Below are 23,723 nucleotides of genomic sequence, written 5' to 3'. Positions count from 1 at the left end.
ACCTTCTTGCCTCCACTAAAATTCAGTCCAGGGCAGGAAGGCCATTCAGAGGTCTTCAGGTCCTGCCACTAATCAAGGCCATTAACTGGGCAAGTAATTCCCAACTAAGGCCTCATGCCGCCGCCACCATAATTAGCCAAGCAGTGGGCGGCCCTATCGCCGCACGGGAAGCACAGCACGAAAACCATGCGGGCTGCTTGCAGGTTCCCTGGTGTGAGGGGGGCCCTGTTAAAAGGCACTTAGTGCCTGAACAAGGGACCCAGCATCAGGAAGGGGATGCCCACTGAGAGCCACCCCCTGCCCTTGCTGTCGAGCCCCCTACACCCACTCCCCTGCAACTCCCCTCCCGCGAGATTCCTCCTGCCCTGACCTACCTGTGGCCATGGTTCAGCGCCGCTCCTGGGCCTCGGGTAGATGCTCCATCGGCAGCACTGCCTGCGCGGTGGCACTGCTCAGTTAAAGAGCCTCTGATTGGCCTGCAGCTCTGAGGGCGTAACTTCCATTGCTGGGGTCTTTGATCCTGTGAAGGCCCGCTGATGTCCAGTTAAGTGCTTAATTGTCACTTCATTCGATGGGCCTTTCATGAAAAGGGCAATGCGGGGTTCTTTTGCTAGACATCGAGACTCCAATCACCTGGATAAAATCCCCGCCAAGGTCTCATAGTACAAGCAGCCATTGTCCAACTGTTAGGACCCAGTGAGGAAGGTGTCTCGGGGTCCCTCTTAGTCTTCACCTGGTCTTACCATAATAGAGTTTAATTTTAAACACACTGTGTTTTCAGCTCCCCCTTGGTGAATCCTTGTTCACGACTTTCCAATTATAAACATAGAACATAGGAGCAGGAGTAGGCCATTCGGCCCTTCGTGCCTGCTCCGCCATTCAAAAAAGATCATGGCTGATCATCTAATTCAGTACCCTGTTCCTGCTTTTTCAAAGAAACCAGCACAAACAGGTTTAAAGAAGAAAAGTTGAAATTTATTAAACTTAAAACTCTAATTCGGTTGGCGCCTACGGATACGCGACGCACCCATGCAAGCACGCATACGCGATACATGCAAATAGAGACAGAAAAGAGCAGAAGAAAAATAAAGTGGAAAATTGAGGCAATATCTGAAGAGTTTTTGTTACGGTTCTTCAAGCTCACTGTAGAGTCCTTGATTGTCGGTAGATCTTGCTTTTCGTTGGGGCTCAATAGTCTTCTTAAACCTTTCTCGTTATAGGAGACCTTTCACTCTTGGGATTCATGTGTCTTCAGTGGATTCATAGGCTTGTGAGAAAGAGATGAGAGCAGACAGGAGAAATCTTCTCAGTCTAGGAGCAAACAGTCTTTCTTAGGTCAAATCTCTGTGGCTAGTTCAAAAGACCCCCTGGAACACCCAGTTAGTCATGTGACCAGTTGGTCCAGCCAGTCCTGGATTATACCATCTTAGCAGTCTCTGGAATGCTCCTCTTACACACAATACCTGGTGATCAAGGCACATTGTGGGTTGAATGTGTCAGGGAATGGTCCTTTGTCCTTCCAAGCACTGTCTGGTAATATGCAAATGCCTTTTCCAGCCATGGCTGGGGTAACAGGTACTTTCCCCACTCCAGCAACAGTTTAAAATCAATGTTCATGACAAAATTAATGTGCCTCGTTCTTGACAGGTGGGGGCCTAACATGACACCAACTAACTTGATTTATATCTCCCCAGAGAGGGCAGTATAACAAAATGCTCAGCTATTATATATACTACAATCCCTCCCCACGTAAAAAAAATTGTTCATTAAAATGTAAAATAGTACATGTACATAATTTCCCAGAATACAATAATACCTGAAATTTAACAGATTGGGCTGCATGCTTGTTATTCCTGTATTCACAACTAAATCATATATAGCCAATATTTTCAGAGTAATTTACATGTTAAAAAGCTATTTTTCTTCAATACCAGTAAGTCTTAAACAAAAATATCATCATTTGACAAAAAGTAATGAAAAGAACAACTTATTTCTTCTTTCCTATATACTCTTAATTAACCTATCTGGCTTCTTTCTCCTTCTGTCTGGGTATCTTGTTCCATTTCCATTAGCTTAATTCTGCTCTCTCAACATCTCGGACTGTGTGGACCCTGAACAATGACTTTGACTACCAACTCCACTTAATGGTTGAGATTGTGAAATTGATTGATTGGTCTGAATCAAAGACCCTTACTCACATCACTGTACCGGTGGATTCTGTGATATTGGCAAACCTTCAGTTTTTTTTTGTGACTTTCACTTTCATTCTGAGGACACTCTTAGGACTGTAAGAACTTGGACTATAGGAGGTTTCTCATGGGCTCCTTCCATCAGATTTCCTCTTTTAATCAAATGATCTACATGACACTGACTCTCTCTAATCTTCATTTGATATGTGAATGCACCTAGTCTTACAACAACTCCAAACACATACTTCAGCTGTTCATACTGTATTGGCTGCTCACAATGTGGTCTCTTCTACATTGGGGAGATCAAATGCAGATTGGGTGACCGCTTTGCGGAACACCTCTGCTCAGTCCGAAAGCATGACCCTGAGCTTCCGGTTGCTTGCCATTTCAACACACTCCCCTGCTTTCATACCTGCATTTCGCCTGTTCCAGTGAAAATCAACGCAAGCTCGAGGAACAGCACCTCATTTTCCAATGAGGCACTCTACAGCCTTCCGGACTGAATATTGAGTTCAATAATTTCAGAGCATGACTGACTCTTTTTTTATTATTATTTTATTTTGTTTTATCACTTTTTTTTTTACCATGAGCCTGCCTTAAACTGGGTTTTCATGTTTGTGCTTTTGGCTAGGGTTGTTCATTATTCTGTCATTAACACTCTCTCTGCATTAATGCTTTGTCTTTCACCACACCATCAGCACACTCTCTTTGCTTTTGCCCTATGACCTCCTTTGTCAGTTAATCTCTCCGGCCCTCTGTCCTGTCACACACCGTCCCTTTTGTTCTCTTTCCCCTCCCACCCCAGTCCCCGCTTTACTTGCTTAAAACCTATTACATTTCTAACCTTTGCCAGTTATGATGAAAGGTCACAGACCTGAAACGTTAACTCTGCTTCTCTCTCCACAGATGCTGCCAGACCTACTGAGTATTTCGAACACTTTCTGTTTTTATTACATACTTCAGCTTATCACCTCAGTAGTTTTTCACTATGACTTTCTGACCAGCACTAAACACTGTGGGCTTGTTTTAACGTCGGGTGGACGGGAGCTGGCCACAGACGTAAAAGTCAGTGGCGAACCCGCTTCCAACTAGCCCAGGAATCTATCCCGCATTTTACAGGTCCCCGGGCTTTAATTGTTCCGAGGCGGGACTTCCACCCGCTTGAAGGAGTGGTGGCCACTGCTGGGACTGCAGCCCAGCCGAGGACATTGAGCCAGGAGTGCAGGTAAATTTGGGTTGCCTCGCCGGGGGTAGTCAGTGGGGCCCCAGCGAGGCAAGAGTGGACGTTTGCGGGAAGGAGGGCGTCTTGGGTCCTGGGGGTGGTTGGGGAAGCAGGGGAGGCCCTCAATAAGGGCACCCTGTGCCTGATTGTCAGGGTCCCTCCCCCCTGCCCCGGGGCACTGAGAGGCCACCAACTGTCACCGGGAGGCCTTTCCTGGCTCCGTGGAGGTGGACAAAGGCCCTGAAAGTTAATTGGCAACTTAAGGGCCTTGATTGGCCTGGGGCGGGCAGCCAATTTATCGCCCCCGGGGGGAGAGAGAGAGAGAGAGAGAGAGAGGGGAGAGAGAGAGAGAGAGGGGGGAGAGAGAAACCTGAACAGGGCTGGGACCAATGTCCTCGCAGAGAACGCAGTGGGGATGGTTTAAACAAATTTGGCATGGGGAGGGGAACAAGAATGTTGCAGCTGAGAGGAAATGCAGATGCATGGCGGGGCGGAGGCGGGAGCGGGTCAGGAAGGCCTCCTGGAGCCTCCCGCTCCATTTTATGCCACCCCCTCAACCACCATCCGGCTCGCTGGGGTGGTGTAATATTCCAGCTTAGAAGTTTCATGCCTCGAGTATCATGACTCATCTTCACTCTGTCTTGCTTTTCTCCTACTTTGTTATTGATGTCAAGCTTAAGCAAAATAAACCTTGTCCTCGGAGCGTGTTTAAACACTAACTCGTAAGGTGAGCAACATGTTGTAGACTATGAGGTTATTCTGAAAGAGAATAGAAAATTGGGTAGTCTGATGTGAAGAGAAACGATATTACTACCTAGCTTGTCACCTAGCCAATACTTCTGCAAAGACCTCTTTACAATTTGTAAACTTCTTTCTGCAGCACCATTCGATGTTGGGTGATACGGTGGTATTTGAGTTTGTTTGAAATATTTCTTTGTAAGAATGGAGTCAAACTCTTCTGAGGTAAACTGTGGACAGTTATTTTACACCAACACTTCTAGCAAGCCATAAATTGCAAACCAACTTCCCAAAACCTCAAAAGTTTTGGCACTTGTGGTATTGGGCATATACTCAACATTTATCCACTTTTGACCAAAACATAATACTCCTTCCCTTCCACTTAAAAAAAATTGACATTTGCTCGTTCCCATGGTTTTTTTGTGTTGACGATGGAATTAAAGGAACCTTGGTTGGATCAGTTATCATTCTGAGACACATTTCATAACTTTTCACCAACTCTTCATTATCTCTATCCACCTTTGGATACCAAAAATAGCTTTTTGCTACTGCTTTCATAAGGACTATCCTCATGTGTTCTTAATGAGGTTCCTTTTCACAATCTCTCTCTAAAATTTGGCGGAATAATGACTCTTAAATCCCAAAGAAGATAGCCTTGATCAACAATCAGTTCATTTCTACATGTGAAAAACTCCTGCAATTTCTTATCATTACACAGAGAGGCGGTGGTGTAGTGGTATTGTCACTGGACTAATAACTCAGAGACCCAGGGTAGGGTTCTGGGGATATGGGTGCGTTTCCCACCATGGCAGAAGGTGGAATTTGAATTCAATTAATATATCTGGAATTAAAAGCTAGTCTAATGATAATCATGAAAAACCCATCTGGTTCACTAATGTCATTTAGGGAAGGGCATCTGCTGACCTTACCTGGTCTGGCCTACATGTGAGTCCAGACCCACTACCCGGGAACAGGCTATTTTAGGTCTAGTAATGTGTAATCAGGTAGGATTAATAAGAGATATCATAGTTAAGGATCCTCTCGGAGTTAGTGATCACAATACGGTAGAATTTCAAATTCAGTTTGAGGGCGAACAATTCGGGTCTCAAACCAATGTGCTCAACCTAAGAAAGGGCAATTGCAGAGGTCTGAAGAAAGAGTTGTTTAAAGTGGGCAGGGAAAATAGAGGAAGGGGAAAGTCAGTGGATGAGCAGTGGCAGACATTTAAGCAGATATTTCATAAAGCACAGCAAAAATTTATCCTGGTCAAAAAGGACTCGATGAGAAGGATGAACCACCTGTAAGGTCAAGGAGAGTATCCAATCAAAAACTAAGGCATACAAAGTGGCGAAAACTAGTGGTAGGCCAGAGGATTGGGAATTTTTCAGGAACCAGCAGCAGATGACAAAAAGGCTAACAAAGAGGGAGAAAAATGATTATGAAAGTAAATTGGCAAGAAATATAAAAACAAACAGCAAGAGCATCTATAGGTACATAAAGAGAGTAGCTAAAGTGAGCGTGGGACCCTTGGAGGATGCGACTGGAGAATTGATAACGGGGAACAGGGTAATGGCAGATAATTTAAACCAATATTTTGCATCGGTCTTCACATTGGAGGACACTATAAACATCCCACAGATATCAGATAAGCAAAGATCTAAGGGGAGGAAATATCTTGCAACAGTCTCTATCATGAGGGACAAGGTATTTGACAAACTAATGGGATGAAAGACAGACAAGTTGCCAGGACCTGATGGCCTGCATCCAAGGGTTTTAAAGGAAGTGGCTGCAGAGAAGGTGAAGGCATTGGTTGAAATATTCCAGAACTCACTGGATTCCGGGAAGGTCGCAGCCGATTGGAAAACCGCGAATGTGACGCCCCTGTTCAAGAAGGGAGGGAGACAAAAAGCAGGAAACTCTTGGCCAGTCAACCTAACATTGGTCATTGTGAAAACGCTTGAGTCAATTATTAAGGAAGAAATAGGACATTTAGAAAAGCTTAATGCAATCAAACAGAGTCAACATGGTTTTGTGAAAGGGAAATCATCTTTGACAAATTTGCCAGAGTTCCTTGAGGATCTAACAAGCAGAGTTGATAAAGGGGAACCGGTAGATGTAGTGTATTTGGATTTCCAGAAGGCATTTGATAAGGTGCCACAATAAAAGATTATTGCACAAGATAGGAGCTCACGGTATTGGGGGTAATGTATTCCCATGGATTGAGGATTGGTTAACTCACAGAAGACAGAGAGTCAGGATTAATGGGTCTTTTTCAGGTTGGAAAGACGTAACTAGTGGAGTGCCATCAGGATCAGTCCTCGGGCCTCAATTATTTACTATCTATATTAATGACTTGGTGGAGGGGGCAGAGTGCAATATATCCAAATTTGCTGACAATAGAAAAATAGGTGGGAGAGCATGTTGTGATGAGGACATGAAGAATCTGCAAGGGGATATAGATAGGTTGAGTGAGTGGGCAAAAACTTGGCAGATGGAGTTTAATGTAGGAAAGTGTGAGGTCATGCACTTTGGTAGGAAGAATCAAAAGGCAGACTATTATTTAAATGGAGAGAGACTCCAAAAAAGTGCAGCACAGAGGGATCTGGGTGTTCTTGTGCATGAAACACAAAAAGTTAGCATACAGGTGCAGCAAGTAATTAAGAAGGCAAATGGAATTTTGATCTTTATTGCTAGGGGTTTGGAGTTTAAAAATAGGGAAGTCTTGTTACAGCTCTAGAGGGAGTTGGTGAGGCTGCACCTGGAGTATTGTTTACAGTTTAGGTCCCCATATTTAAGAAAGGATATACTGGCATTGGGGGCAGTTCAAAAGAGATTCACTAGGCTGATTCCTGGGATGAAGGGGTTGACTTATCAAGAACGGCTAAACAGGTTAGGCCTTTATTCATTAGAGTTTAGAAGAATGAGGGGTGATCGTATTGAAACGTACAAGATTCTGAGGGGGCTTGACAGGGTAGATGTTGAGAAGATGTTTCCACTAGTGAGGGAATCACAAACTAGGGGACATAGTTACAGAACAAGGGAACACTCATTTGAAACTGAGATGCGAAGGAATTTCTTCTCTCAGAGGCTAGTGAATGTCTGGAATTCTCTACCCCCAGAGAGTTGTGCAGGCTAGATCACTGAAAGTATTGAAAGAGGAGGTAGATAGATTTTTGAAATATTGGGGAGTTGAGGGCTATGAGGAGCTGGCACGAATGAGGAGTTGAGGTCTGTGGCCGATCAGTCATGATCTTATTGAATGGCAGGGCAGGCTTCAGGGGCTGAATGGCCTACTCCTGCTCCTATTTCTTATGTTTCCGTGGTTGCACTGTGGATGACTCTTAAATCCCCTTTGAAATGGCCCAGCAAACCACTCAATTGTATCCAACTGCTACGAAGTCAATAAGCAATGAAACCGGACAGACCACCCAACATCAAGAGCTGAACTCAAGAGGTGAGGTGAGAGTGACAGTCCTTGAGATCAAGGCAGCATTTGACTGAGTATGACATCAAGGAGCCCTAGCAAAACTGCAGTCAATGGGAATCAGGGGGAAAACACTCTGCTGGTTGGAGTCATACTGAACACAAAGGAAGATGGTTGTGGTTGTTGAAGGTCAATCATCTCAGCTCCAGGACATCACTGCAGGAGTTCCTCAGAGTAGTGTCCTCGGCCCAACCATCTTCAGCTGCTTCATCAATGACCTTCCTTCAGTCATAAGGTCATAGGTGGGGATGTTTGCTGATGATTGCACAATGTTCAGCACCATTCGCGACTCCTCAGATACCTAACCAGTTCGTGTCGAAACATAGCAAGACCTGGACAATATCCAGGCTTGGGCTGATAAGTGGCAAGTAACATTTGCGCCACACAAGTGCCAGGCAATGACCATCTCCAACATGAGAGAATCTAACCATCTCCCCTTGACATTTAATGGCATACTATCAACATCCGGGGGGGTTACCATTGATCAGAAACTGAATTGGAGTAGCCATATAAATATCGTGGCTACAAGAGAAGGTCAGAGGCTAGGAATCCTGTGGCAAATAACTCACCTCCTGACACCCCAAAGCCTGTCCACCATCTACAAGGCACAAGTCAGGAGTGGGATGGAATACTCTCCACTTGCCTGGATGGGTGGAGCTCCAAAAACACTCAAGAAGCTCAACACCATCCAGGACAAAGCAGCCCACTTGACTGGCACCCATCCACAAACATTCACTGCCTCCACCACCAATACACAATGGCAGCAGTAGGCACGATCTACAAGATGCACTGCAGCAACACATCAAGACTCCTTCAACAGCACCTTCCAAACCTGCGACCTCTACCACCTAGAAGGACAAGGGCAGCAGAGGCATGGGAATATCACCACCTGCAAGTTCCCCTCCAAGCCACACACTATCCTGACTTGGAACTATATCACCGTTCCTTCACTGTTGCTGGGTCAAAATCCTGGAACTCACTTCCTCACAGCACTATTGGTGTACCTACCCAACATGGACTCCAGCGGTTCAAGAAGGCAGCTCACTACCACTTTCACAAGGGCAATTAGAGATGGGCAATAAATGCTGGTCTAGCCAACAACACCCACATCCCATGAACGAATAAAAAAAACCCTCTTTAGGCCAGCCGTTTATGAGATAATTGAGTACTTTACTGAGAACCACATCCTTGCGAGTTTCTTCACTAATTTCTGTGCCAGACTCTGGCATGTCATTTGTATATGTGGAGTAATTCACAGGCACCTCATTTGCTAAAAATGAATCACTCTTCATTGGAAATTTCAAAAGAACACCTGCATTTGCATGATCTGCTGATTTATGATATTTAACATCATACTGATGGGCCATCAAAATCAACCTCTGAAGCCGTGCTGCCACTAGAGATGGTATTCCCTCCTGTGAACCAAGTATGATTATAAGGGCTTGGTGGTCAGTTAATAAAGTGAACCTCTTACTGTATTTATGGAACTTTGTAACACTATATATGATTGCTACTGCCTCTTTCTCAACTTGTGAATAATTTTGCTCTGACTTCATTGAAGTACCTGAAGCATATGCTGCAGCTTCTCCATATTGTCTTCCATTATGTGAGATAACACCACACACACCATCCCACAAACGTTTGCAAAGCTTCCCCATACTGGTCAATGCACCTCATGTTAGATTCAGCAGTGTGGTGCTGAGAACAATTATATTTATGGCCAGAAATAATACCACTTCCAAGGTGAAGAGAATCATGTGGTTATGGTACTAACTTTTAAGCAGAAAATAGTGGAGGAAAACTCTTCTTCAAACAGACTTAAGCAAATTGAATGGTCTTTTGGAATTAAACAAGCATCACCCTGATTGGTGTCACTGTAAAAAGATCTGTCTCTTTGCGTGGTACTTCAGTACGAGCTTAACATCTTGAGTTGTACACCTCAGCTCATGATTTTCACACAAAATACTTAAGCTGCTTGTTATACACCACTTTGTTCTGGCATCTATCCAATTATTATCTTGGAACTAGGAAAAGAGATGAACTTTAACAATATTAAGATACAGTAGCATGGCATTTAGTGAATTTGAGGCAAAATACAGTTTGCTTTCCTGCACATCAGTCAGTCATTCTCAACAACCATTATCACAAGAAAATCACACTGCAGTCTTGGATCATACAATGACATGTATACAAACACGAGTTCCATTCAGCTAAATGGACCTGCAAGATTTAACCAGGAAAACCAATTATTATATACAGAACACAGGAAGTTGTAAATTGCATGAAAACGGTCATAATCACACTGATAAGTGAATTAATCTCATTTCACAGAGTCAGCAAATCTTTGAAGTACAGAATGCAGTCACCTTTTTAACCCTTACATGGAAGAATGTTGCTAATATTTATTTTTTAGACATTAAAAAGAAAGCAGAACAAATAGCATGGTTTGTTGTAGGAGGTTAAAGGCTTAATTTCTTGTCAGTGCTGTGAAAACAAGGCCATTTCAATATCTGCATGATTGTTACTGTCTTTAATAACATTCTGCTTCTTTATTACAGTGAGGTGTTATTAAGCAGGGGTATTACAACAAGTGTTGCTTTTACACAGTGAAGTATTGATGAAGAACAGGCGTATTAATTTTTGTATTTTCCCACCCCCACTAAAAAGAAGCAAGGTTGTTCGGATGAAAGGTCATGACCTGAAACAGTGGGGGAAATTTATGCTCTTCGCGTGGCAGATTTGAAGGTGGGGACAGCATAAAATCGGATGTGATGGTGGGGGCTGCTCCCGCCACCATCCCGCCTCCACCAAAATTAAGTGCAAGGCAGGAAGGCCTGTGAACGGCCTTTCCACCCCACCCCCAATTGAGACCCTTAACTAGGCAAGTAATCCCCAATGAAGGGCCTCATCAAGCTGCCGCCGCAATTGCTGTGTGGCGGGCGGCCCTGTCGCGCATGGGAAGCGTGGTACGAGAAACCTTGTGGGCTGCTTTCAGGCTCCATAGGGAGGATGGGGTGGGGAGCGGTGGGGTGGTCCCTTGTTAAAAGGTACTTAGTGCCTGAACGAGGCACCTGGCATCAGGAAGGGGAGGGGGCCCACTGAGAGCCACATCCCTGCCCTTGCAAGTAGCCCCCCTATACCTCCTCTTGCAAGACCCCCACCCTGCGAGACCCCTACGGGCCTGGCCTACCTCTGACCTGGGTCCAGCACCACTCCTGGGCTTCCGATAGCTGCTCCTCCGGCAGCAGCCTGCTCAGTGGAAGAGCTGCCAGCCTCTGATTGGCCAGCAGCTCTCAAAGGGAGGGACTTCTGCCGATGGGGTCCTTGATCCTGTGGAAGGTCCGTTGCTTTCCACTTAAGGGCAAGATTGGCACTAGATTCAGCGGGCCTTCTGGAGAAGAGCCGACGCTGGGTTCTTGGCGTCACTCTTCCCAGACATCAAGACCCCCGCCGCCAGGATATAATCCCGGCCGTTTTCTCTGTTTTTCTCTCCACAGATGTTGCCTGACCTGCTGAGTATTTCCAGAATTTTCTGTTTTCGTTTTGTTTCTTGCATTGTGCTGGTTTTTCACCCATGACATTAAGTCATTTATCAAGGCTTCAGATTTCCACTCAATTAGATTTTTTGCTCACTTCGCGTCACATTAAATAATTTAATTTTGAGTTCTTCTCTTATTAGCAATGCGATCAATTATTAATTTCTTCAAAATGGTTTTTAATGAATACTTTGCGTCTGTCTTCGCAAAAGAGGGGGGGGCGATGCAGATATTGTAGTTAAGGAGGAAGAGTGTGAAATATTGGATGTGATAAACATAGGGAGAGAAGAAGTATTAATGGGATTAGCATCCTTAAAAGTTGATAAATCACCAGGACCAGATGAAATACATAAGCACATATGAACATATGAATTAGGAGCAGGAGTAGGCCACTTGGCCCTTCGAGTCTGCTCCGCCATTCAATAAGTTCATGGCTAAACTGATTACTCCACGTTTCCACCTAACCCCAATAATCTTTCACCCCCTTGCTTATCATGAATCTATCCACCTCTGCCTTAGAAATATTCAAAGACTCTGCTTCCACTGCTTTTGAGGAACAGAATTCCAAAGACTCACGACCCTCTGAGAGACAAAATTTCTCATCTCCATCTTAAATGGGTGACCCCTTATTTTCAAACAGTGACCCCTAGTTCTAGATTCTCCCACAAGGGGAAACATCTTTTCCACATCCACCCTGTCAAGACCCCTCAGGATCTTATATGTTTCAATCAAGAAATGTACACTAGTCTGTTAAAAGAAGTAAGAGAGGAAATAGCAGAAGGTCTGACCATCATTTTTCAGTTCTCACTGAATACAGATGTGGTGGTGCCAGAGGATTGGAGAACTGCTAACGCTATACTTCTGTTTCAAAAGGAAGCGAAGGATAGACCGAATAATTACAGGCCAGTCAGTCTATTCTGCAGTGAGCAAGTTACTGGAATCTATGCTGAGAGGCAAGATAAACTGTCACTTAGAAAGGCACAGGTTAATCAAGGATAGTCAGCATGGATTTGTTAAGGGAAGATCTTGTTTGATCAACTTGATGGAATTTTTTGAAGAAGTAACAAGGAAGATAAATGAGGGTAGTGCAGTTGATGTGGTCTACATGGATTTTAGCAAGACTTTTGACAAGGGCCCACATGGCAGACTGGTTAAAAAAATAAAATCCCATGGGTTCAAGGGAAATGCAGAAAGGTGGATACAAAATTGGCTCAGTGGCAGGAAACAAAGGGCAATTGTTAACGGGTGTTTTAGCCACTGGAGAGCTGTTTCCAGTGGCGTTCTGCAGGGGTTAGTACCGGGTCCCCTGCTTTTTGTGGTATATCTTAACAATTTGTCTGTAAATGATCAAGAAGTGTGCATACGACACAAAGATTGGCTGTGTGGCAGATAGCGAGGACAGCTGTAGGCTGCAGGAAGATATTGATAGTCTGGTCAGATGGGCAGAAAAGTGGCAAATGAAATTCAACCTGGAGAAGTATGAGGTGATGTATTTTGGGAGCTCAAACAAGGCAAAGGAATACACGATTAATGGGAAAATACTGATAAGTGTAGAGGAAGTGAAGTACCTTGGAGTGAATGCCCACAGATTCCTGAAGGTAGCAGGACAGGTCGATAAGGTGGTTAAGAAGTCATTTGGAATCCTTTCCTTAATTAGCTGAAGTACAGAATATACGAGCAGGGAGGTTATGCTGGAACTGTATAACTCATTGGTTAGGCCACAACTTGAGTACTGTGTGCAGTTCTGGTCACCTCATTACAGAAAGGATGTAATTGCACTAGAGAGGGTACAGAGGATATTTACGAGGATGTTGCCAGGACTGGAAAAATGCAGCTATGAGGAAAGATTGGATAGGCTGGGGTTGTTGTCCTTGGAACAGAGGAGGCTGAGGGGAGATCTGATTGAAATGTATAAAATTTTGAGGGGCCTGGATAGAGTGGAGGTGTAGGGTCTATTTACCTTAGCAAGGAGGTCAGTGATGGGGGGGGCATAGGTTTAAAGTGATTGGTAGAAAAATTAGAGGGGAGATGAGGAAAAACCTTTTCACGCAGAGGGTGGTGGCAGTCTGGAACTCACTGCCTGAAAGGGTAGTTGAGGCAGAGACCCACAACATATTCAAAAGGAGTCTGGATATGCACCTCAAGTGCTGTAATCTGCAGGGCTACGGACCAAGTGCTGGAAGGTGGGATTAGAAAGGTGAATCGTTTTTCAGCTGGCACAGACATGATGGGCCAAGTGGCCTTTTTCTGTGCCTTAAACTTTCTATGATTCTATGAAAATATCTCAGTCAAACCATTTGAAATTCTTACCCATCCTTAGCCATTAACCATGCTCCTGTTATGGACCTTTTCTCAAATGGAACCTTCAAGCATCAGTAACCAACTTATGACCCTTATGTCAACATAAATCAGTTTATTAATATGATAGCAATCCTTACTATGAGGCTCTTGGTTATTTCTTTTACCTCTTTCTTTCTCGGCACATCACTTGCCTTAACACACCTTATTGTATGGTTTTCTTAGTTTCCATTGAAGGCTTTTCTTATCACCTATCCCATGTCCCACACTTCCCACCATCCTTGGATTCTACTTTAAATATTTTCCAGTGGAAATATATTAAGCTTTTTATTTCCAACTGCAGTATATTATCCATTTGCCCATCTGTGCTGAATACTGACATGCCTTCTACAAAACCCAACCTGTCTCCTCCATATGAATGGATCTGTACACATCAGTGCCAGATCCAGTACTACATCATAAGTTGCATGAGAACAGGGCAATATTTTTTTCTTTGCTCTTCTTGGATGCCCTTTGAAAGCACGTTCATACAATCTGAAAATACTGATGTTCAACAAACAAAGGAGGGATTTATATTTATGGAGAAAAGTGACAAGTTAACATTTCAAGCATTGCCCTTCATCAGAACCAGATCGGTGTGTGACTTGCTGTATGTTTCCAGCATTAATTTTTTTTGTTGTCCAGCGTCTGCAGTATTTTGACTTTTGTTACATGTTTACATTTACATGCCCTCACCTCATTATTGCTAATGCCTGTTCTGAATAGCAGTTCAGAAAACAGTTTTTCTTCACTTTCCTTCACGGAAATTTGCCCATGATTCTTCATCCAGTCTGTCATGCAGGCCCCCACCTGCCAAGCATGATGCTTATTAGTTTCGCCACATGGACATTAAATTTCAAACTGTTGTTGAAGTGAAGAAAGGACTTTCTTGAAAAAAAATTGCCAGGTCTTGGCTGGAAAGGCATTTGCATATTAACAGAGAGTGTTTGGAAGGACAAAGCAGCCATTCCCTGACACATTCAACCCACAATGGACCCTTGGCTGGAAATACATTTGCATATTAACAGACAGTGCTTGGAAAGGACAAAGGACCATTCCCTGACACATTTAACCCACAATGGACTTTTGATCACCTGAAGTTGAAGGTGGGGGAGCTCGCATTCCAGGTTGACTGCTAAGATGGCCGAATACACAAACGGACATGGTCAAACTAGCTAGTCACATGACTAACCTGCTGGGCAACCTGAGTTTTTTGAATTTGTACAAACAGTTTGGGCAGAAAGCAGAATGCTCCTGGACTGAGAAGATCTCTCCTGGCTGGCTCGCCACAGCCTCTCCTGTCAGCCTGCTCCCATCTCTTTCTCACAGAACTCCAAATTCACTGAAGACACATGAACCCCAAGGGAGAAATGTCTCCTACAGCGAACAAGATTTAAGAAGAAAACTGGGCCCCAACGAAAAGCAAGATCTACCTACAATAAAGGACACTACAGTGAGCTCAAAGAACCGTAACACAAAAAACCTCCTCAGATATTGCCTCAAACTTTTCCACTTTATTTCTTGTGTTTTCTTTCTGTCTCTATCTGCATGTGTGTGTCACGTATGCATGCTAGCGTGGCACGTCGTTTATCCGTAGGTGTCAGCCGAATTAGAGTTAAGTTTAATAAATTTAAACTTTTCTTCTTTAAACCTAAGAAAGGCTGTTTGTGCTGGTTTCTTTGCCTTGTAATTGGAAAATGGTGAACAAGGATTCACCAAGGGGGAGCTAAAAACAGTGTGTTTAAAAATTAAACCCTGTTAAGGTAAGACCAGGTGAAGGCGGAAAGGGAACCCTAGACCTCTTTCTCACCTGGTCGTAACAAGTCCTTTAAAAGAATCCTCAAATTTATTAACAAGGTCTTAACAAGTATTTATTTTTCATAATGACCCATTTCAGGGCGTGAGCAAAATTGCCACTCTTGGCAATAAATGTTGTTCATTACTGTTTTGCTCACCATTTTCACTACATCTATTTTGCTGTTATCATGAACATTCAGAACAAAATATATCCTTATTAGTTTTAGATAGGAACGTGCAAAGAATAAAACAAATCGCGATTTTTCTTTACTTTAAAAAGAATACTTTTTTCACTGATCCTTCATTTTGCCCCATACCATGCAGCTCGCTATTGAAATGGGTGCAGATGACATGTTTACCAGGCCTTGGTCAATGCTAGTCCTACATTAGTGCATGACAAATGCCAACCTGACATACCATGCAAGTATCTTCCCGTGAGCTGTTGAGAAGTTTATAACTAGCATTCAGCTGCCACCAGTCCTATCCCTCCCTCAACCACCAGATAGCACAAGTCGAGACTGATGTGAGAAATTCAGGAGGGCAATACTTCATTCTAGCACCCCATAATGCAGAGCACTGGTGTGGCAACATATTCCTTCAAGGCATCACCACCAGAGGCAGTTACAATAATCAGTGGGGGTAATTGTAGGCACTCACCGTTGTGACTGCTGTATCTTTTGTTAAATATTTCATTGAACTATAGTAGTTCACAAGTTACTTTCTGTAAAAAGATAACTTGACAATAATGCATTGGTTCAGGTCTTTGCACAGCTCCTAACTTGTGTTGAAATTTCAGTCCAAGTGAAATGAAAGCACACGACCACCTACCAACACACCTTGGAAGAGGCGAACTCCACACACGCCGTCTACCTCCAAGGCAGGTTATCTGGAACACACCTTCCAGTCTATATCCCGGAAAACATGAAAAAGTGAGAGTATCTCCAACTCCAAAGCGACGGCCACTTCTGCTGCTGAACGGTGGGATACCGGGATCATCACAAGGCTCCAAATCATGTTCTAGATAAAGCACAAAATTGTGTTGATTGGAATTCAAACTGTTCAAACCAAAGTACACAAGAAAAAAAAGCACAAAGAGTTAAATGTGTTTAACTATTGATTTATTTTAGGAACTAACCACTATAGAATGTTCTGACATTGTCCTTTCATTTCTGGAATCTGTGTTCAGGCTTAAGCTGACTGATCAATGTCTCTCTTCTTGAAAGAGTGTGACATGAAATGAGCTTCAGTAGTTTTCACCAACCTCTCGTGAGCAAAGCACTGTGCTACACAATTCGGTTCAAATTAGCAATCCCACTCATGAGAACGGTTGTTATAAATTGAATTAGAGAAGGGGGAGGGAAACATACTGGTACTAAAGCATGCTCTTCTGAGCTTGAGTTTGCAAAATATGTATTAAGCAAATAGAGAGAGCTTTCCTCTGCTGGTAGGTAGCATTATGCCCAATTTGGTTGTGTTTGATAGTTACAATAGGTACCAAAAATGGGTGAAAAAGTGTTCAATTTTCCAACATTTTGTTCATTTGGGATAAAAAGGAACTATGGAAAATCAGTGATGGTTGGCAAACTTGTAGTCAAACGTGGGTTAGGATTGAACAGATGCGAGTAGGCTGTGGCCAAACTGGTGTCAAAGTGGTCAACTCAAAAAACACTAACATAGTCACATGAAGAAATTAAAAGTGTGTTATACCTGTGAAGGTTATGTTAAAACCCTCGTACGACATGGAGAAGTCTGAAATAAATCGTATCTGTGTTGTATAATTCCCGAAGAGTCCAGCACTGACTGAAGAGGGCAGGTTAGATCCTGTTAGTCTTTTCAAAGGATGCGTGAAGCTTCCATTCTCAGTGATCAGCAGATAATCATGGGGACTCTCCAAGTGAAAGGTATGGAATGTGAACTGTATTCCTGGAATTATAGTTTCCAATGAAAAAAAGTACAAGCTGTCAGGAGTTCTAATCCCTATAAGATACTGAACAAATAGAGTGGTAAAGGCTGTGAGACTCTTTCTAACAGCCAAATATACTATCAAGACTGAATCTTACAATGTTTGTTTATAAGATTCCAAAAATATGAATGGGAATGAGCATTCAGCCTGCATTCAGGCAAGATCACACATCAAGTGAGGTTCAAGTGGTTTAAGGATTTGATTTGACCTTATAGTTTAACTTATAGTTCATTATCAAAGAAGTGAAAACAATTCAAACAATTACAACCAGCATTGATATTACATTGATTGAAGACTGAGATTTACTGTGACAATCAATGCTGAATACCAGATACGTGAACTGGTTACGAGGCAGTATCATCACATAAAAGGGATCAGAGGATTTGAAAGTCATGAGGAAATCACACCAATATCTATATTACCTCAAACACACAGGGGATGAATTTAGTCTATTTTAGTCCATTTCTTTGGCCAGTCATATCTATTATGGTTAATGATTATCATTTGACTGACTGTGAGACAATTAATGGGAAATAATACTGACAGCAGATGTAATAATGGGAATTGCTATTGCATTTTCAAAGCTGAATGAGAAGATGAATAAGAGCCTGAGATGTATTAAACACATGTATACATTCAGCATATATACATACAGTGATCATGATACTTGAAAATACAGTTTAATCACTGGCTGAGTACTGTACTATCATGCATAATTCAGGAGCACCCAGTTAGATTAATAGCTTTGCAAGGCATTGTAATCAGTGAGAGTATACCAGCTAAACACTCGCCTTAGTGTGTTATCAGTGGTGTTATAATGCATCCCGATTAAAATAGCCAGCTACAAACTGTTTCAGCCTGGTCATCATTCAAGATCAACAAAATAATAAATTAATGGCTAAAACAACAACTAAATAGCAGTAATGGACCACACCTATACTAGGGAAAGGGGCCATCCCTTTCCTGGTCAAAGTACCCATCTTCAACTCTCAGGCAGCTGCCAATCATTTTTAAAATCCTATTTATTCAAATGTTAGTTAATTTAGTGACTGAAGAAATTATTCAGAATACATTGTTCTTACCGCGCACTGCTCATAAAACAGAAATGGAAATGGTTTGTGGACTTATGCAACACTGTTCATTATCAAACATCAACGTCAGATACTTTCACTTGGAAAATGCAGAAGAACATCTAATTGGGGTACCATTGGCAAATTATTTAAGCAGTGTCATAGTGGTGTACACTGTTGTGGGATGACCTTAAGTAGCTGGAAGTTAAAGTCATCGAAGAAAGTGATGTCACCTCACACATGAGCAGTGAGTTGTGGGTGTGACCCGACAGAGTAAGATGTGTTTATCTGTGTATATATATATATATACACACATTCTAATTTAATGTATAATAAAAACCTATGTTTTCTTTGGATATTTCTTGTAATCCTGTGAGTCTTACAATAGTCCACATATCAAAGGAACAAGTAGTATTACATGATAGCAATGTTTGGGATATATTTTTTCTGAAGACCACCAAATATTACATCATGGCCAATGTTTGATTTTTTTCTGAAGAGCACATTTGAGGGAACAAAGAACAACAGGTTGCTCACCAGGAGTGGCTGAAGATCCGGGAGAGCAACTGGCAGGAGACCCCACAACAGTGTAGTGAGCTAGGCTACAGACAGGATCCCAGGACATGTTGAAACTCTGAGTACAGTAGGCAAGTTGCCAGGGGATCAGAGCTTTCAGCTGTTCTGGCAGAAAAATTTGAAAAGTTGCAGCTGCAGCCATTACTGTTTTAGTTTTCCTTTTTTCTTTGCTTCATGGGCGGGGCCTAAGCCAAAAGAGATAGAAGAACTCAACAGCACCACTGGAGGTCCACAACACAGTGGAAAAGGCAGGTCGTGGCAGACGCCAGCACTGAAAACTGAAGCTGGCAACAGATAAAGAATTGCCCTCTCTGGGCTGGATTTTATGAAGCCCATGATACCAGGCTCCATGGAGAGGGGGCGGAATATTGTTCCGACAAAAGGCCTCCATGGAGGCTGATGCAAGGAAGGCCTGGCCCGATCCTCCTGGTGGCGGTGAGGCTCCATGGTGACTCTCCACCGCTGGATGACGGGAACCGAACTACAATCTTTAAATAAATGGGATGAATAAATGTAAATAAACTTACCTTTAATCTTCCAGGCCCGCCGTGATCTTCAGTGTGGCGGCTGACACTCCCACACCTTTAATTCCCTGTCTGGGGAAAGCCAGTGTGACACTGGTGGGGAGAGGGGAGGGGTCAAGATTTTCAGTGCAGGGGAAATGAGGTCAAGTAAACGTAATGGGTGTAGGAGAAGGTGGGAAGAGGTGAACTTAAACTTTGTGCAGTCTCGGCGGGGGAAGAGAGTGAAGGTCAGATTTAAAATGTAAGTATTTTGGGGGAGGAAAGGGCAAATAGTTAATGAAATCGTTATTGGGGCTGGGAAAGAGGCATTAGAAATTTATTTGATAAATTTTGGGACGGGGGTGTATCTTTTAAAATTTAAGTATGCCGGCAGGGCTGGCTGCCCTTTAAAAACACTGCCAGAATCTGCGTAAAGGCAGCTGGTGTCATTGCCAATGACTGACAGCCTGCCCCCTCAACTTGAATGGTGGGGGGGGGGGGTGGGGAGCATGTGCCCCAGCTATTTAAATGACCCACCAAGCAGGAGATTGCAGTGGCTCTTTGGCATGCAGCCCATGGGTGCGGCCAACATTTTGTGAGCTCACTGCTGAGATTGTCAGCAGGCTATTAAAATCCAGCCCTCCGTTTGAAGATAAATGATGCAGTCTCACTCTGAAAGGTCAGGCCTGCAGAAAATGAATCTGTCTATGCAAGAAAAAAAGAAGTGTGCCTGTGAAAAAGAAAACCTGTAAAAAGTCCTATGTTTCTCAAATAAAAAGCAGGATCATTAAGACAAAGGCTTTCAGATATCTAGTTATAGATTGGAAGGCATGAGACATAGCGTCTGAATTTAAACTGTTGCAACAGCAAATTGATGTGTTTCCTGAATCAAGAAGTGTGTGAACCAGAAAAAACAAGCTATCAGGATGAAGATCACACTGGCAATGAGGGCCTGCAATGGATCAACACATCAGGATTGTCAGCTGAGGATCAGAAGGACCCTAGCAAGCTTTGGAGATTCCTGGTGCAGCAATTGGAGGTAAAGGTCAAATTCCGAGTACATAGGCTTAAGATTATGACCTACCGGCACAGGTAAGATGAGTCCATTGAGCAGTTGCTGCAAGATACTGAGACAAAGCTCAATATTGTGACTTCACAGATATTGAATGGTCAGAATGGGTTATAGAAGTCATAATTGCATCTACCCCAATCGAGGCCTTTCAAGAAGACCTGCTAGAAAAGAAGAAAGGGCACACCATAGATGCATTACTTAATGATGGAAGGAAATTTGAAGCCATCATGGCTGGGCACCAACAGTTACAAGCAATGGGGCCAGCTACAACAATTGGGATGGTAACCAAATCTCACAATCTGCTAAGCATTTTGGCAAATGTGGCCGAACCCAACCAATTCACAGTTGTCCATCGTACCAGGACCAGTGCAAAGCTTGAGGCACTTAAGGACATTGGGCAAGACAGTTGTGAAGACCAAGCTCAGATACCGCACACAGCAATGGTCACAGATCACATACAGAGAGAATGCCCGCAAGATAGGGTGGCAAATGCAACAGAAGGTATGCCAACACACAACAAAAGTCCGAGCAGGTACATCACGCCAGCAGAGAATCAGATTGTCAGGACGGCACAGATGAAGAATACATTCATGTAAACAGCGAGCAAGCATTTCACATAGTCAACCTGGATCAACATGCCAATGCTATGACACAATCTGAGGCATTCACTATGATTGGGATTATTTGTCCACAGAAGAGTGGCATGCACAAGCTCAGAGTAAAAATTAATACCAGAGCAAATGCAAATACATCCATACATCTGCCCATCCATATACTGAAGGACATGTACTTAAAGGAATGGAAATCTATGTAGGCTGACTGCTTACAATGGTTCTCCAATCAAGTGCACTGGAACGATAAGCTTACAGTGCAGCTACAGGAGCTACAAATGGTTACCACAAATGTTTTATATTGTAGACACAACTGGACCAACTGTTGCAGGACTTCCAATATGCCAAGATTTACAAATCGTCACAATACATGAATTCAGCAACACTGAAGATAGTAGAAAATACTCAGGTCGATCATATTGGGTCAGTCCATGTAAAGAATGATCAAAGGCTGGAAGTCTTGACATGAAGAGGCGATATGACCAGGAGTCGCCTAGGGCTTCAGTTCGTTGCAGCAAGAACCCGGAGGCCAGAGAGATTGCGGTGATCAGTGATATTGTCAGTCATCATTTTTCTAAGTTTCCCAAATAAGGGAAGATGAAGACATCATACAACAGGCAAGCAGGACCAGAATTAGCTCAATTTCAAGTAGGACAGAAGGTCAGAGTCCTTAATCATGCGTTGGGAACTTGGTATCCTGCAGAGGTTGCTAGGTGGTGACCAGCCCAGATCGAATGAGGTCCAGACACCCAACGGTGCGATTCTCAGATGGAACAAAAGTCAACTCAGAGAGCTAAACGACAAAACTACATGCAACAACCATGTGGCATCACGGACACATTCAAAAACAAAGTCTGAAGAAGAATGTACATAGGCTACGAGCAGAGAAAAAGAACATGCCAACCAGAGTTCTGAGTCACCAGAGTCTCAGAGGAGTCATCAAGATGAGCTCAGCTCTAAGAAGAGGTTTACGATAACAAGATCAGGATGAATAAGCAAACCTCCTCTACATTTTAGAGAGTGTTAAACTTACCCACTTGTAAATAACGTTTTGTTTTAATCATGTATAATTAGTCCAAACCACAACATCATTGTATATTGTAAATATATTTTTATCTTTCAAAAAAAAGGGATGCTGTAGCATGACCTAAAGTGCGGATCAGCTTAAGCTGTAAGTGACGGTCACCAGACGAAGTGATGTTATGTCACACATGACCAGGGAGTTGTGGGTGTAGCCCGACAGAGTGAGATATGTTTAGATGTGGCTAATACAGTAACTTATATGTATATATGTTCTAGTTTAGAGTGTAATAAAAACCCACAGTTTCTTTAGATATTACTTGTAGTCCTGTGAGTCTTACAATAGATCACACACCAAAGGAACAAGTAATATTACATGCATAAAATCACATCTCAAAATGACAGCAACATTGAATGAACCCATAGAGGTATTTCAGAAGTTCCAAAATAAAACTTAATTAAAAAAAAAATTACATTTCTACTGGTATGAAAAGGATGGCCAATACATTGATGAATGTAATGAGCTTCACACAGTTGAAGAACCACTTGCAGTCCTGGTGTGCAGCCAACACATCCATGTACTGAGATTACTCTTTTTATTGACAGCTTAGTTTTGACCCATTTGTATTCTGTTTTGGATGTATTTGCAGAGAATGTTGCAATACAAGCATACTGGGTCATGTTTAAAAATCATTTGCCCTTTTTAGCCCTGCAGCCTGACCAGCATTTTTTTTTTAGTGTAGTATGAACAGTGGAAATGGCCAGATCTCAATGCTGTTATTTACAGAACCATATACTTCCCCTGTATTCTCCACTAATATTCAGATGGCCCTCAAGTGCCAACTCACCAGAAATGGATTCAGTTCATTTTTAAATATTTATCAGGTTGTTGAAGTGGAATATACAATGCAGATTAAAATAAAACAAAGACACCATTTGAGAAACAGGATTCATGCAAGTTTTTTTTAAAAATAGGTACTCTGAATTTTCTTTTTTAAAAAGCTGATGTTCTAATTTGCTTAATCCCTTGGAAGAATTTTTTAAAAATTGGTTTTATTTAATAGCTTTACTTAATAGGTTGGAAAAAATACAATTTTCGCAACAGTAGAGCATTATAGCTCCATGTACTGACACATCATTTACATCCTGGTGATCTTCCAGAACAGGAGGCTTTTGAAGCAAATTGTTTATATCAGTATAATTTTTCCAATTTTAATACAGTTCACAGAAAACATATGAATAACTAACTGAATCATTTGTGGAGTCAGAGCAATGCACTATCCTTGACCTCCTTATGACCCATATTGTGCAGAATGCCAATCAGAAAGGAGGCCATGTTCCAATCAGACATTTCTGAATGGTAACAGCTCTCCTTGCCCTTATTTTTTTTTGCTTAAGTGTCAGAATAATAAGTATAATCCCTGCTTGATCGTTGAATACTTCATGAATAATTCACGACTGAGTGCCTCAAATTTACAATGCTTTGAATTTGTATACATCTTTATACACTCGCTAAGTAAAAGCAGAATGAAAATAATTTTTCCTTTTTAGAGATAAAGGTGAGACAAACTTTTTTTTTTAAATAGAGTAAACTCAGACAATTTT

General features: G+C 42.5%; 1 protein-coding gene across 1 annotated transcript in view; it reads right to left on the bottom strand.

Annotated features, from left to right (window-relative positions):
• The window catches only part of csmd2 (CUB and Sushi multiple domains 2), a 2,056,060-nt gene that overhangs the window by 465,182 nt on the left and 1,567,155 nt on the right, over nucleotides 1–23,723 (bottom strand). Inside the window, exons 20-21 of the mRNA XM_068011193.1 lie at nucleotides 17,011–17,226; nucleotides 16,132–16,320 (exon numbers count right to left, since the gene is read on the bottom strand). Coding sequence (XP_067867294.1) covers nucleotides 16,132–16,320; nucleotides 17,011–17,226 — 405 coding nt within the window. The remainder of the gene's footprint in view (nucleotides 1–16,131; nucleotides 16,321–17,010; nucleotides 17,227–23,723) is intronic.

The sequence above is a fragment of the Heterodontus francisci genome, chromosome 31, assembly GCF_036365525.1.
Source record: "Heterodontus francisci isolate sHetFra1 chromosome 31, sHetFra1.hap1, whole genome shotgun sequence".
Taxonomy (NCBI): Eukaryota; Metazoa; Chordata; class Chondrichthyes; order Heterodontiformes; family Heterodontidae; genus Heterodontus; species Heterodontus francisci.
The sequence above is the reverse complement of the archived record's forward strand: the minus strand, read 5'-3'. Positions and strand labels throughout refer to the sequence as shown.